The sequence below is a fragment of the Pelobates fuscus genome, chromosome 5, assembly GCF_036172605.1.
Source record: "Pelobates fuscus isolate aPelFus1 chromosome 5, aPelFus1.pri, whole genome shotgun sequence".
Taxonomy (NCBI): Eukaryota; Metazoa; Chordata; class Amphibia; order Anura; family Pelobatidae; genus Pelobates; species Pelobates fuscus.
This window is the reverse complement of record NC_086321.1, coordinates 281437421-281451860: the sequence shown is the minus strand read 5'-3', so window position 1 is coordinate 281451860 and position 14440 is coordinate 281437421. Positions and strand designations below refer to the sequence as shown.

Here is a 14440-nt window from a genome sequence, read left to right as displayed (position 1 = left end):
TGGGTCCAGGACACAAGCAGTGTAAGAGTATAAAAACACTGCTATAAACAGCATTAATATATTAACTGTTATGCACCTTTAGACAAACACCTCATCTAACATAAATGGATAATTATGTTTGTTGTATTTCTCTTACATTCTTGGAATTGAATATACATTTATTTTATAGTATGGCAAACTTGACATGGTGACCTAGAGGCTATAACCTGCCTTCTGTATAACAGATATGTTATTATCCAAACCTCTCTTTCATTAAAACATTAGAACATGTCCATGTAACCATGGAATGTTGAGAGGAATGGATTATATAAAATTATAGTCCTTGGGAGATATGTATTGTCTAGGATATTAAATATTAACATGATCTTATGAATTTCAGACAGTGGGTATTGCAGTGTAGCATTCCATACGGTGCAGTATTAATTTGCACCATTTATTAGACAGACGCTATGGTGTCCTTGCCTGATCCCAGAAGTGCCTTGTTGCCCCCCATACACAGATGCTGGCCACGCTCCTGGTCATACGCCAGTTCCTGCAGAACATAAAGGAAGTCTCACAGCCCCACCTCTACCAGAAAATACAGCAAGGAGAATTGAATCCACGATCAGCCTGGCTCATTGTTCGCTATGCCTTGAGGAGGCTGATGCAAAAGTATGCTTTCCCTCAGTGCCCACCAATGTCAGCTGGAGACCCAATGGAAACCGGTACTAGTGGACGCAAGAAGTGCCTGAATGGAGGGTGTGGAGTGCCAGAGGAAGAGGAAGAAGGGTTGGCATCTGAAGATGACGAGACAGAAGAAGAAAGTATTATGGATTGTGGACTAAAGTTAAAGAGAGTTAGTTTTGTGGAAAAGGGAGAGAGGAGAGGGGAAGGTTGCTTGCAGCTACAGCAAGAGGAGGATGAGGGATTCCTGCAGGAGGGTAGCCCTACTATGGTTGAAAGGGGCAGTGACCCTGCCTCAGTGTTTCAGCTGGATGAGGATGAGGAGGGAGAGGGCCTGGGTCTCCAAGACGCAGTGGTTGAGGAGGAAACTGGGGTAAAGTTGAGGCAGCACAGAAGGAGAAAGAAAAGGGCAACTGTGGAGGAAGAATTGAGTAGAGAGGGAGAGGAATTTGAAGAAGAGTGGGAAAGGAAACAAAAAAGAGAGTCATGGATGGACCCGCCAGAGGAGAATTATCCCACAAAGCTGTCACAAGCAGAGGTGGAAAGTTGCATGAAAAAGTATGAGGTGAGAAGAAGTTTGATGTATCTCTGTATGTGTTGGTAATCTGCATGCGTTTCTTGTCATTATGTTATTTTTGTTAAATGAAGACACAAGTTTACAAAGATCACCCTTTAAAAATTACAGTATGGTTGTCCTCACTGTTAATTCCACAGCACATGTCTCTACCCAAATTGGTTCAGGTTTCCTACTTAATTTCCTAGTTAACAATCCCAAAAGAACATTTTAGGAGCTTACCCAATATCAATATTAAGCTTTCTGGTTGTTTTTTGTCAATGCCAAGCAGGGCCGGCCTTAGGCATTTAGACGCCCTGTGCGAAAAATCTTCACAGCGACCCCCCCCCCGTCATCCATGTATGCTGTAATGTTTGTGTTGTCTGTGTATGTGATAGTAGGTGTGATATGTATGCTATGTGTGATATTTGTAATGGGTGTATTAACAGTGTGTGATATGCGTGACACACACACACACACACACACAGAGTCAGACGGCCATACACACACACAGGAAGACATCCACACACACACACACACAGGCAGACAGTCATACACACACACACACAGACACACAAAGGCAGACAGTCTCACACACAGACACACACAGGCAGACAGTCAGTCATACACACAGACACACACAGTAATACACACAGACACACACAGAGGCAGACAGTAATACACACATACACACACACAGTCATACACACAGACACACACAGAGGCAGTCATACACACACACACACCCAGACAGTCATACACACAGACACACAGGCAGACAGTCATACACACAGACACACAGAGGCAGACAGCCATACACACACACACACAGTAATACACACACAGACAGGCAGACAGTCATACACACACACAGAGGCAGACATTCATACACACAGACAGTAATACACACACACACACAGGCAGACAGTCATACACACAGACACACAGAGGCAGACAGTCATACACACAGACACACAGAGGCAGACAGTCATACACACACACACACAGACAGTAATACACACACACAGGCAGACAGTCATACACACAGACACACAGTGGCAGACAGCCATACACACACACACACAGACAGTAATACACACACACACACACACAGGCAGACAGTCATACACACACACACACACACAGGCAGACAGTCATACACACACACACACACAAAGGCAGACAGTCATACACACAGACAGTAATACACACACACACAGGCAGACAGTCATACACACAGACACACAGAGGCAGACAGTCATACACACAGACACACAGAGGCAGACAGTCATACACACACACACACAGACAGTAATACACACACACAGGCAGACAGTCATACACACAGACACACAGTGGCAGACAGTTATATACACACACACACACACACAGGCAGACAGTCATATACACACACACACACAGGCAGAGAGTCATATACACACACAGAGGCAGACAGTCATACACACACACACACAGAGGCAGACAGTCATACACACACACACAGAGGCAGACAGTCATACACACAAACACAGACAGTCACACACACACACACAGACAGTAATACACACACACAGGCAGACAGTCATACACACACACACACACACACACAGGCAGACAGTCATACACACACACACACACACAGGCAGACAGTCATACACACACAGACAGTAATACACACAGACAGAGAGTCACACTCACCTGACAATCCCACAGTTACCTGTGGAGTTCATTGTGGAGGCAGTGCAGCTCCTGGTGACTGTTTGGTAGGGAAGCAGGGACTCCTTCCTGCTTCCCCTGCATCAGTTTTCCGGCGCGTTTAGCTCCGCCCCCGCCGCACGGTAAGCTCCGCCCCCGCCGGAAATTAAAAAAAAAAACAATTTTTAAATCCCGGCCGGCTGTGCGGCCGCACGGCGCCCCCTGCTCCATGGCGCCCTGTGCGGCCGCACAGCTCGCACACCCCTAAGGCCGGCCCTGATGCCAAGGTTATGAAAACATTACTTTGGGTGTCCATTTCCTAGGTTTGTGTCCTCAGTATATTTTTATATTTCTCCATTCCTTGCTGTCTTTGCAACTACTTATTTTAAAATGTTCTGCCTATCTGTTTTGTCTGTTTGCTAATTTCCCAACCTTGCCTTTTTTATTAAGACTGTTTGTATATGGACAAACAAAGGCGCTGTTTTTTTGTTTTGTTTTTTGCCTGCCCATTTTCATTTTATCTATAGTGATTTTTCTAATGTTAGACTTGTAAGATAGCTTTTTGGTTGATTTTTCATATCTTGTATATCTGATTGGATGCATGTTAATTAGATATTGGTTGGCTAAAACCTTGCTGCCAGAAAACTAGTTAATGTAGAAGATGTGCTACGAATTAAGTCGTATAATAAAATGAAGTCTCCTTTTCCCCAGGATACTTTTCAGGATTATCAAGAGATGTTTGTGCAATTTGGTTATGTGGTCCTCTTCTCCTCTGCCTTCCCTCTCGCTGCGGTCTGTGCCCTTGTCAATAACATTATCGAGATCCGCAGTGATGCCTTCAAGTTGTGCAGTGGGTTTCAGAGACCGTTTGGTCGTCGTGTGGAGGGTATAGGACAGTGGCAAGTAAGGAGCTGGTGGGTGTGGAAATTACTGGTAGTCTTACCGAAAGATTAAATGCCCTTTACTCAATTTTCAACATTTCTTATATTTTAATTTAATATCTGTTTCCAATTTGTATCGATTTTTAAATTCATATTCGAAACCATAAACTTTGACTATGTAATATGAGCCAGAAATTTAAGAATAATGGTCCCAGGGGTTTATCCAAATCACCTTTAATTTGAAATGGGAAAAAATAGAGATTTATAAAAACGTATGAAAATTACAGATTTATTTCTTCTGTACTTCATCAACCAGAACAATGGTTGAGATGTTACTTGGATCGCATACAATGCAAAGCTCCACTTGTAAAAGTTAAAGGAACACTATAGGGTCAGGAACACAAACATGTATTCCTGACCCTATAGTGTTAAAACCACCATCTAGGCCCTCTGCCCCCTCATGCCTTCCTAAATATAGTAAAATCTTACTGGTATTCAAGCCTGAATCTGTAGCTCTGCATGCTGTTTGCCTCAAAACAGCAAGCTACCTGCTGACATCATCAGAAGTGGTAGCCTGATCCAATCACAATGCTTCCATATGATTGGCTGAGACTGACAAAGAGGCAGATCAGGGGTAGAGCCAGCACAATTCAAACACAGCCCCGGCCAATCAGCATCTCCTCATAGAGATTAATTGAATCAATGAATCTCTATGAGGAAGGTTCAGTGTCTGCATGCACAGGGCAGACATACTAAGTGTTTTGATGCATTTTAGGCAGCCATGACTATACAGGGCTATACATAGGACACGGGGTCACACATTTAGGCTTGAAGAAAGGAGATTTAATCTAAGGCAAATAAAAGTTTTTTTTACAGTAAGAGCAATAAGGATATGGAATTCTTTGCCTGAAGAGGTGGTTTTGTCAGAGTCTAAACAGATGTTTAAACTGCAATTGGATAAATACTTGCAAAAACATAACATACAGGGATATAATTTCTAATTAGTGGGGTAATAGCTGCTTGATCCAAGGAGACATCTGACTGCTATTTTGGGATCAAGAAGGAATTTTTTCCTAGTTTGTTGCAAAATTGGAAGCGCTTCAGACTGGGTTTTTGCCTTCTTTTGGATCAACAGCAAAAGCATATGTGAGGAAGGCTGAACTTGATGGACACAAGTCTCTTTTCAGCCTATGTAACTATATAACTCAGGAAGGATCTCTAACAGCTATCTGAGGAGTGGCCAATGAAGATATCACTAAGTTGTAATGTAAACACTGCATTTTCTCTGAAAAGACAGTGCTTACAGCAAAAAGCCTGAAGTTAATGATTCTACTCACCAGAACAAATTCAATAAGCTTTAGTTGTTCTGGTGACTATAGTGTCCCTATTAATGTAAACCAGCAAGTGGAAACTTATCTATAAAGCATAGGACAGTAAAACTGAGAATATAACATGAAATACTTTTACTTATTTGTTTTATGCGACAAGACCATGTTTTTGTGGTAGTGTATTATTCGGTTTCATTGATCCTTTGAAAGTACAGTCTGCTAAAGCTATTAAACGCCACCTATGTTTAGTTCGTTTTAAAATGATTTGAGATTAGATAAAGATTTATAATCAGATTCCCAAACAATACCACCATATGTGGATATATGTAAGCTAGATGAATATATATGAATATATTGGAAAGTTATAATGGAGCAAACAACTGTATAAATATTGTTTAGGCATGTTAACGGTGTGATTTTTTTATGGTTCGTACAAAATTCATGTTTCAGATTTTTTTAGGAAAACTGTACACATTTAACACATTAAACCTCTATCTCACATTGACTGTTTTGTTTCCGTATTTGAACACTGACAAACAGATGGAGGTGTCTGTTGACTTTACATCAAATAGTTCATAGTTCATCACCAAGATGGGGGTTCATCATTAGAAAGGTACACTTTCAGCAAAGAGAATCTTTAACTAATCTGGCATAATGTAACGTCATTGGATAGCAGTAGAGTTAAACTAATACAGTATGGTTCTGAATGTTACTAAGCACTCTCCCATTCAGTTAGATGTCAAAAAGAAGGATCTCTATGTCACTTAATACCAATCTATACATTTTGGCTGAGTTTGAGGAAGCCACAAAATTGCAAATGAATACCAAACAGCAAATGAATAGACACCATAGGCCCCTACAGTGTAACTGAGAGATAGATAAGAAGATAGATTACTTTTTTTTTAAGTTTACCATCTGAGTTAATATAGTAATATGCCCAAACTGTATTTTTTCTGAGGATTAGCTAAATGTCTTTCATTTACAGAATGTAATGGAGGCCATGGGTGTTATAGCCATAATAGTGAACTGCTATCTGATTGGTCAATGTGGGCAGCTACAAAGACTGATCCCCTGGCTGGGACCTGAATCTGCAATTATATTTATTGTGATTCTAGAGGTAAGCATCACTCATCTTTCTTCTTAAATGATGAAGGAATATATAATCGTTTTTTTCATTGTATCTTTTGCAAAACGTTCTCTGTAAACTTGCCTTTTACACAGAACTGTCTCTATGTGCATCTGTTTGTTAACCTCTTTTTTTATAACTTTTTTTATCTATAGCATTTTGCTCTGCTTCTAAAGTATATTATACATGTGGTAATACCTGACATCCCAGGATGGGTGGCTGAGGAGATGGCAAAGCTGGAATATCAAAGAAGAGAAGCTTTCAAGGTACCATTCTTGTCCCACGTAGGATAGTAGTGAAAATTAAAGGAACACTATAGGGTCAGTAACACAAACATGTATTTCTGATCCTATAGTGTTATAAAACTACCATCTAGCCCCTCTTGCCTCCCTATATATAGTAAAATCTAACTTGTTCAAGTATGCAGCTGCTTTCTGTCTGCTAGTGTCATCAGAAGTGTTGTTCTGAGCCAATCACAATGCTTCCCCATAAGATTGGCTGAGACTGTAAAGGAGGAAGATCAGGGGCAGAGTCAGCACAAGTCAATCACAGCCCTGGCCAATCAGCATCTCCTCATAAAGATGCATTGAATCGATGCAACTCTATGAGGAAATTTCAGTTTCTGCATGCAGAGAGAAGAGACACTGGATGGCAGTTCTGCTCACTGTGCAGCACTGCCCCAGGAAGCACCTCTAGTAACCATCTGGGGAGTGGCTAGTGGTATTATCACTAGGCTGTAATGTAATCACTGCATTTTCTCTAAAAAGACAGTCTTTAAAGCAAAAGGCTTGAATGGAATGATTATACTCACCAGAACAAAAGCAATAAGCTGTAGTTTCTCTGGTGACTATAGTGTCGCTTTACTGTGCGGAAAACAAAATGTGTTTAATTTTTTTTCATAACCTTTATTTTTGCTAATAGGATTTTGTATAAGGGAATAATAGCTACAAAGGAAAATAATCAAGGAATATCAAGTAGTAAAGCACACTACAATTGCAGGCCTTTAGTAAAAAATATTTGTCAACACAAAGTCATGAAGAGTCACACAAATCAGAAGCGTGTAAGTTTGTAAATAGGTAACAATGTGTCATAGAACAAAACGTCTTGTGTACGCCATTGTACATATAACTGAATCTGAGTGTGCGTACAATGTCAGTACGTACACTCAGATTCAGTTATATGTACAATGACGTACACAAGACATGAAACTGAAGTGTAAACATCAGAGGTCAGGCACTTATAGGAAAAGAAGAATGAGGAGAGAAGGGAAAATGACTAACAACAAACCAATAACCATTCTCTCATTTTTCCCCAACCCTACGACTCTCCCAGATGAGAAAAGGGAAAGAGGAGACGGAAACATAAAGTTTGCGCATCTGAGTAAACTTAAGAAAGTGCAATAATGTATCAAAAACATAGGTTACTGGGAAGGCATCAGTGTTAATTTTGGCAGCAAATTTCAATTTAGTTCTAGTCATAGTCTTTTGACTAAAAAGCCATTTTAGTTTTAGTCGTATTTTAGTCATTTGAATTGTTTTAGTCGTATTTTAGTAGACTAAATCTCGAGTAGATTTTAGTCAACACGTCTAAAATCTAATGGGTTTAGTTAAAGCCTCTTTCTCTTTTGTCCCTTCCCCAGCCCCTCTGTGTCTCTTTGTGTCCTCTCAGCCCCTCTAGGTGTCTTTCTCCCAAGCCTTGGTCTGTCTCTTTTGCCCCTTCCACAGCTCCTCTCTGCAGTATAAATTTGTTGGTGGGAAATTTCAATTTAGTTTCAGTTATAGTCTTTTGACTAAAAAAAAGTTTAGTTTTAGTAGTATTTTAGTCATCTAAATTGTCAACTAAATCTTGACTAAAATTGTTAGTTGACAAAATTAACCCAAGTTACAAATACACACTTTTTATATAGACAGGTACATGAGCTAGGTTTTAAATACACTATTTCTCTCTATTTACAGAAACATGAGGGAAAAAAAGCAAACAGCACAGTCTCTATATGATAAGTATGCTTTTGATTGTCCCTCAAAAAAAAAAAAAAAAGGGGGCAATGTTTTGACATAGGTGTTACTCGAACTTGTTTTTAGGTCAGAACGTTGACACTTCTTAGAGAAAACACTTTGATCAAAGATTGTGCAGTTTGCTTTTCTTGGTTTACAGGATTGCACTTTACTGCCTCCTGTTTTGGGCATGGCTAATTTAAAATATGTGCCTAATACTAATAAATACAATTTTACTTATAGAAACATGAGCGGCAGGCACAGCACCGCTACCAGCAACAACAGCGCAGGAAACGAGAAGAAGAGGAACGGCAGCGGCATGCTGATTACCATGCCCGAAAGGAGCGTGAGTCTCGGGGAGGGGAAGAAGGAAGATCCTCTGGACAAGACTCACAATCCCATGAAAAGAACACAAGTAAATCTAAGCCATGCGGCTCTTCTGGTGGGATCACCCATGACAAACCGAAGAGGCCTAGCTCACTGCTGGCCAGCAATAATGTGTTAAAACTTAAGCAAATCATCCCCCTGCAGAGCAAGTTTTTGTCAGGGACCAATGCCAAATCTCCACAATCGCCTCCAGGAGGAGATACCAAAATACCAAGCTTCCTCAACTTTAAGTTCTTAAAATCCCCAGAGACAAGGAGAGAAGCAGCACCAGAGAGAGCCCACTCTCCAACTAAGCCTTTTCACCCTGGCAAGCTCTTTAACTTTGGTGGTAAGGGAGAAGGACAGATGGGGGGCAATGGTGTTGGTGCTCCCATTTCCACGCAACCACGAGGGGCAGCAGGTGTGGTTCCCTCCTCCGATGGATCAGTGCCTGGCAAGTCCCAGCTTAATGGGATTTCAGAGGACATACCCATGGATGATGGGGAGGACCAGGTTAGGCCGCATAAACAGTGAACCTTGCCTTCCTTCAAATCACCTTAATTCTTCTTGCAGCGTAAAGGTCTAGAGGCCCTGTTGGAAGTTTGTCATAAGCAAGAGGGTGAAAAGGAAATCTCTCTCGCATGGATCCTTTGGATTCATAGAGGGAAGAAATCGACTAGCCTAAAATGTCACCAATGTCCAGTGATACAGAGCATTACTGTGTACATTTGTATAATCCCGGGGCAAGAAATTACTGCATTGTATAATGATGCTGAGTATCTTTATACACTTCTAGCCTTCTGCACAATGAACATGCTGTGCTGTTTAATGATGCTTAGTATCTCTATACACCTCCAGGTTTTGATAAATTAATTCCATTAGTCATGAAAACATGGTGTGCGGTATTAGAATGAGGTACAATGCAGAGGTTTTTTTCATCTAAAAGATACTCATGGCTATATGATTGCTAAAAATAACCAATACATTTCGTAACACCTTGTTGTGGACATGTCAAGGTGCATAATTTTACTGAGCATACCAGTAGTAGAGATGGTCAGCCTATTCATCTTTAACATCTAGCCATGGGCCAGGTGGAGATATTCGTTGTTGTCCAGCAGAACATCGTCCATATTTCTCTATAGTAAATGTTTCCATGACTTTCTCCCTTTTGAATTGTAAAATAACTACAGGCTCACAATACAGCGGAAGGGTTCCAGAATAAAACACGGTTTGTAGGAGATGTTTGAAGATCTCATGCAGTGCCTTATTGCAGGCCACTGTGGCTGTAGAGAGGTTAACACCTAGATTTTTAGCAGTTTACTGCAGACAAGTTTGTGCAGGCCAATCACCCTGACTGTGGTAATCCCCAACACCTCCTTAATGTTTTTAAACCCTTTGCTGCCAAAGGTTCATATTTACACAACGCAGGGCAGCTCCTCTAACAGCAAAGGAGCTTTAATAGCATTAATGAAAGGCATCTTCTTCACATGACTAGAACATGGAGGAATTTAGATCTCTTCAGTGGCTGAAATGACTTTTTGTATCTGGCAGCAAGACAAATCCATACTGTTTTATCAGAGGTACACTCATCAAGATTTTTATTTGAGAAGTCAGAAAAATGTTGAAAAGGCAAATAAACTCACCACCCACACACACACAAACACACAATACCTTTTTTATCCCAGCATTTGGTTCTGAGAGATGACCTATATATCTGACAAACGTTTAAACTGTCAGTAATGCAATGTAAATTGTATGGTTAATGCCCCCCTCCCCAAAAAGGTGAATTGGAAAAATTCTCCAAGTCAGCTGTGTTTAACTATTTTGACCTAAATTTGCAATTGACTTCGAATTGCGGACAATTATTACCTTAGTAAATAACCCTGGTATTCACACACACACTTCCATCACTGATGTAAGTGGTATGTTTCCACTTCAGCCACTGAAATCTGAATGTTCTTTTGGTGTTGAGTAGGAAATGTCTTTCTATCTCACGATCCATTTCTGCAAATTGTGGAAGATCTGACTAGCGCAGGGAGTGAGGGACTCTGTTAGCATACAATGCATGTTTTCTATTTGACTTGAACTAGGCTCCAAGTGCATTTGATAATTTTGTTTTGCCAGCTCAGCCTTTCATTGCCCGTACCTCACTATCTCTACAGTAAAGGAGAGATTTTTCTGCAGGCCGGTGTGAAAAATCATTTTAATGATGTATGCAATAGTTTCCATGTGTCAATATGTTACATATGTTACAATAGGAAAAGAGAGCAATGAGTAATGTGTTTTGGGGATATCTTTTTTTTTAACCCAGTTTACCATTAAATTATTAAGCTTGCATAGAATAAAGTTCACTGATCTTTAAACAGCATTACATATTTCTACCAATATAGGAGAGCATTATGAGAGCCATCTCACCTCTGACCACATATAACAGAGGTGCGTCAGGCCTATTATAGGTACATATAAAGCAAGTACAGATCTAGCCTTTGGCTTGGGGGTTTTGGCTTATAGTCTTAATAATTCTCTACCATTCCCAGTTTAATAAATGAAATCAAAGGACATTCCTTTTTGCTAATGCATAAGTTAGAAATTGAAAATGTTGAAAAAAAGTTGTAACCTTTAGTGGTTTCACATAGAGACAGAAATATTGCCATTGCATTGGATAAGATGCAATATTCGGTGCTAATTGTGGATGTTAGTGGTTTATAAATAAGGGGTCCTGTCAGAAGTGTTTGTAATGGTAGATGATGCTGTGTGAGCCAGCAGGCGTAAAATGGAATGCCTTGATAAAAAAAAAGCATAAACAGTTTAATGTGATCTAGGAGTTTCTGAGGAGTTTACATAGCAAGTGAAGGGATCTGAGTTTTGTTTTAGCTTAGACAGTGAAGAAAAAGTAGTTTTTTTTTCTCTTTTTTATGTTCTTTGAGGTGGTAGAGGTGAGAAATACAGGGAAGAAGAAGTAATGTTACTCTAGTCAGTAAGCTAGAGAGTCTCTAGAAATCATCAAAAAAATGATTTCTTTGGTCTTGTGTTTTTCTGAGATATTTATATTACTTTTGGAGGGATTCTAACAAGGCAGTCCATTCTAAAATGTTGTCATGACAACAGAAAACCAAATTGAGGAAATCGAAACAGACAAATAATATACGTTTAAAAAAAAAAAAAAGTAATTCATAATAACTACACTAGGGTAAAAGTATTATTGACTTTTTTCCCGCCAAGACTATCATGGGTGTTTCCCACCTTGGACTGTATGTTGAAAACAGAGTGATGAAAGATATTTGGTAAATGCTAAAGAGATAAAATAGCCATGTCATAAGGTGGAGACTCGATCTTCTAAGAAGATCAATGGATATTTGTACCTGTACTAAGTAGTTTTATTTTAAAGGGATGAGGCAGTCAAGGCAAGATGATGTTAAACGGGTGAGAGGCTAATATTTGTACTAGGCAATCATACAGATTTGTTTAGCTACAAATGGAAATGATTGGTAGGACAAAACATATGCAAATCTTTGCTAATCGTAGGGATGTCTAGTCCTCCAGCTGCTTTAGGAAATAAAAGGACATTACCACTACTGTCTAAGAAACTGCATGGAGAACCGAACATTACACTTTGGTTCATGTATCCGTTTTAAAAATGCCTTTATATAAGAGAGAGCAAAAGTGAATATCTCAAATTATTTTTTTTATTGTGTGGGAGAGATATGCGATGCTGTGCATTTGTTAAGAAGCAGACAGTAACAAATTACAGGCAATGAGTTTATTATATTCATTGAAAATAAATTAAATAATTGTGTAGCAATATTTAGATCACAGCTGCATATTGAACCGCTACACACAATAACAACAGTTCAAAAATAGCTTGAGGTCTGGAATGATCAAATCCTCATTCAGGCCTTGGCTCAACAGACCTTTCTAGGGGCAAATAATGAACGAATTTAAGAAAACCTTTGAGGCATTTAATGCAATTTGCTACCAGCAAAAAAAAAAAAAAAGGTCAAATTTACCATATTCTACATGTGAAGTTTTACCACGTTTTGTTTTTAAGGTCAAGCCAGCTCAATAGACAATACGAATATTAATCAGTTTTAAAGAATGAGGACTTTGTTAAATTACATTGTCAGCAAATCGGTTTGTTCTTAATACAGCAGTCTTAAGTAATTTTATAGCCAGTAGAGTATAGGGCTAAAAATATATATAGATCTTGAAAAGTTAGAAAAAAAAAAAAAAACTCACTTCAGAAGGTCTCTTTCCAGATTTTTCTGCTTTGGAGCGTAAAAATCATCTTTGACACCCAACCATATCAGGCATTTGTATGGGACAGTCGGTTATTCATGCTTTCCAGTATGAGTGAAATGCGTCACCAGGCTAATTTTACTTCTCAACAGAACCTCAAATGGACAATGGTTATTTTTGTCCCATTTTAATTCTATCCTTATAATAGCCTAGTAAGAACTTAAGCTGACACTAACATTAAATACTTGTAAATGAAGAAGGTTCCTACTCACAGAATGTACACACACACGTGTGTGTCTTTGGATCCAAATATTTCGGAGTTAAGATGGATTATCCTGGTTAGGGGTGTATCAATAATGGTTCTGTCATTACTCATTGCTACAGCCAGGGTGTGTGAATCTGGTGCTATTTATGTTCTTTTGATGCTGTTTACATATGTTCACCAGTCAGTACCTCATACCTGCCAGTTTCCCTTACAAAGTTACAAGACACCTTCAATAGAGACACTTTTCCCTCAGCATATATTTTGGTCTGAACTCACATACTTTACTACAGTAACATTGCTCTTTTTTCACTTTTTCGGTCAGGCTGACTGTTTGGAGCTGCCTGATGGCCTGATTTGAGAGTTCTATCAGTTCCACTTATATTCTATTCAGGGTTAGGCAATTTCTTTCCCTCCAGATGCATGCTGGGATTTGGAGACCACAGCACCTTCAGGGCTGGAGATTGTCTATCTCAACTCATATCTTGTCTTGCCCGCATCCTGTACATCTAGATATAGCTAGATCCTTGTTATATTGTCTTGTGCTCATTGTCTTAGTTACAATTGACCATGTATGCCTCCATCTCACAAGGAAGATTTTCCATACAAACTAAAAAGAAAATCTCAGAATTCTAAAAAAGTGAATCATATCTATGCAAAGGAAAATAATAATTTTGTTAACAATGCTTAAAATAAAAAAATTAAAATGGGAAAAGTGAGTTCCTTAATGATTATCAGCTGCTGTATTGGAAACTCTTCTTGTACTATTGGAGGGAGATACTTGAAATGTGTACTTTATGATAAGGCATGTGGAACTATTATCACTCCAGTAAAGAAAGGATTTAGACTAATATTAACAACTAAAACTAAATAAAAATTAAGAAATGGCTATAAACTCATTTTCTATGAAATTAAAGTATCTGCTGACGATGACACGCTACAAGGAACAATAACTACAGCAGGGCTGATGTGTGTAAAGACTACTTATTGAGTTTAAAACTGTTTTCCTGAGAGACATTGTGTACTAATGAAACCGAGTCAAATATTTTCTTCAAAAGAGAGTGATGACCAGTGCAGATCTTCACCAAAACTATTTCAAAAGACTGCACTTCCTGTAGGATATATTCACAGTTACACAGACCATACTGTTCTCTGCACTAAACATTTCAGTCAAACAGTAGGGTTTAGTTTACTATTTTTTCTATTTCAATTTTCTTTCAAATTATGCGAATATTTACAGTTTTATTTACACTTTGTGACTTCTACAACAATTAAATATGAGAAAATCAATAATGATTATTTTACTTAAGCTTAATGATTACTTGACAGTTTTGAT

The 14440-nt window shown here is 39.0% G+C and overlaps 1 protein-coding gene across 3 annotated transcripts in view; it reads left to right on the top strand.

Moving 5' to 3' along the window:
- ANO8 (anoctamin 8) overlaps positions 1-10887 on the top strand; it is a 138187-nt gene extending 127300 nt beyond the window's left edge. For all 3 annotated transcript variants that reach the window (XM_063455362.1, XM_063455361.1, XM_063455363.1), the window contains 5 exons: positions 500-1228; positions 3623-3814; positions 6106-6237; positions 6402-6512; positions 8484-10887. In XM_063455362.1, coding sequence (XP_063311432.1) covers positions 500-1228; positions 3623-3814; positions 6106-6237; positions 6402-6512; positions 8484-9140 — 1821 coding nt within the window. In that variant the 3' untranslated portion in view covers positions 9141-10887. The remainder of the gene's footprint in view (positions 1-499; positions 1229-3622; positions 3815-6105; positions 6238-6401; positions 6513-8483) is intronic.
- Positions 10888-14440: the final 3553 nt, after the last annotated feature.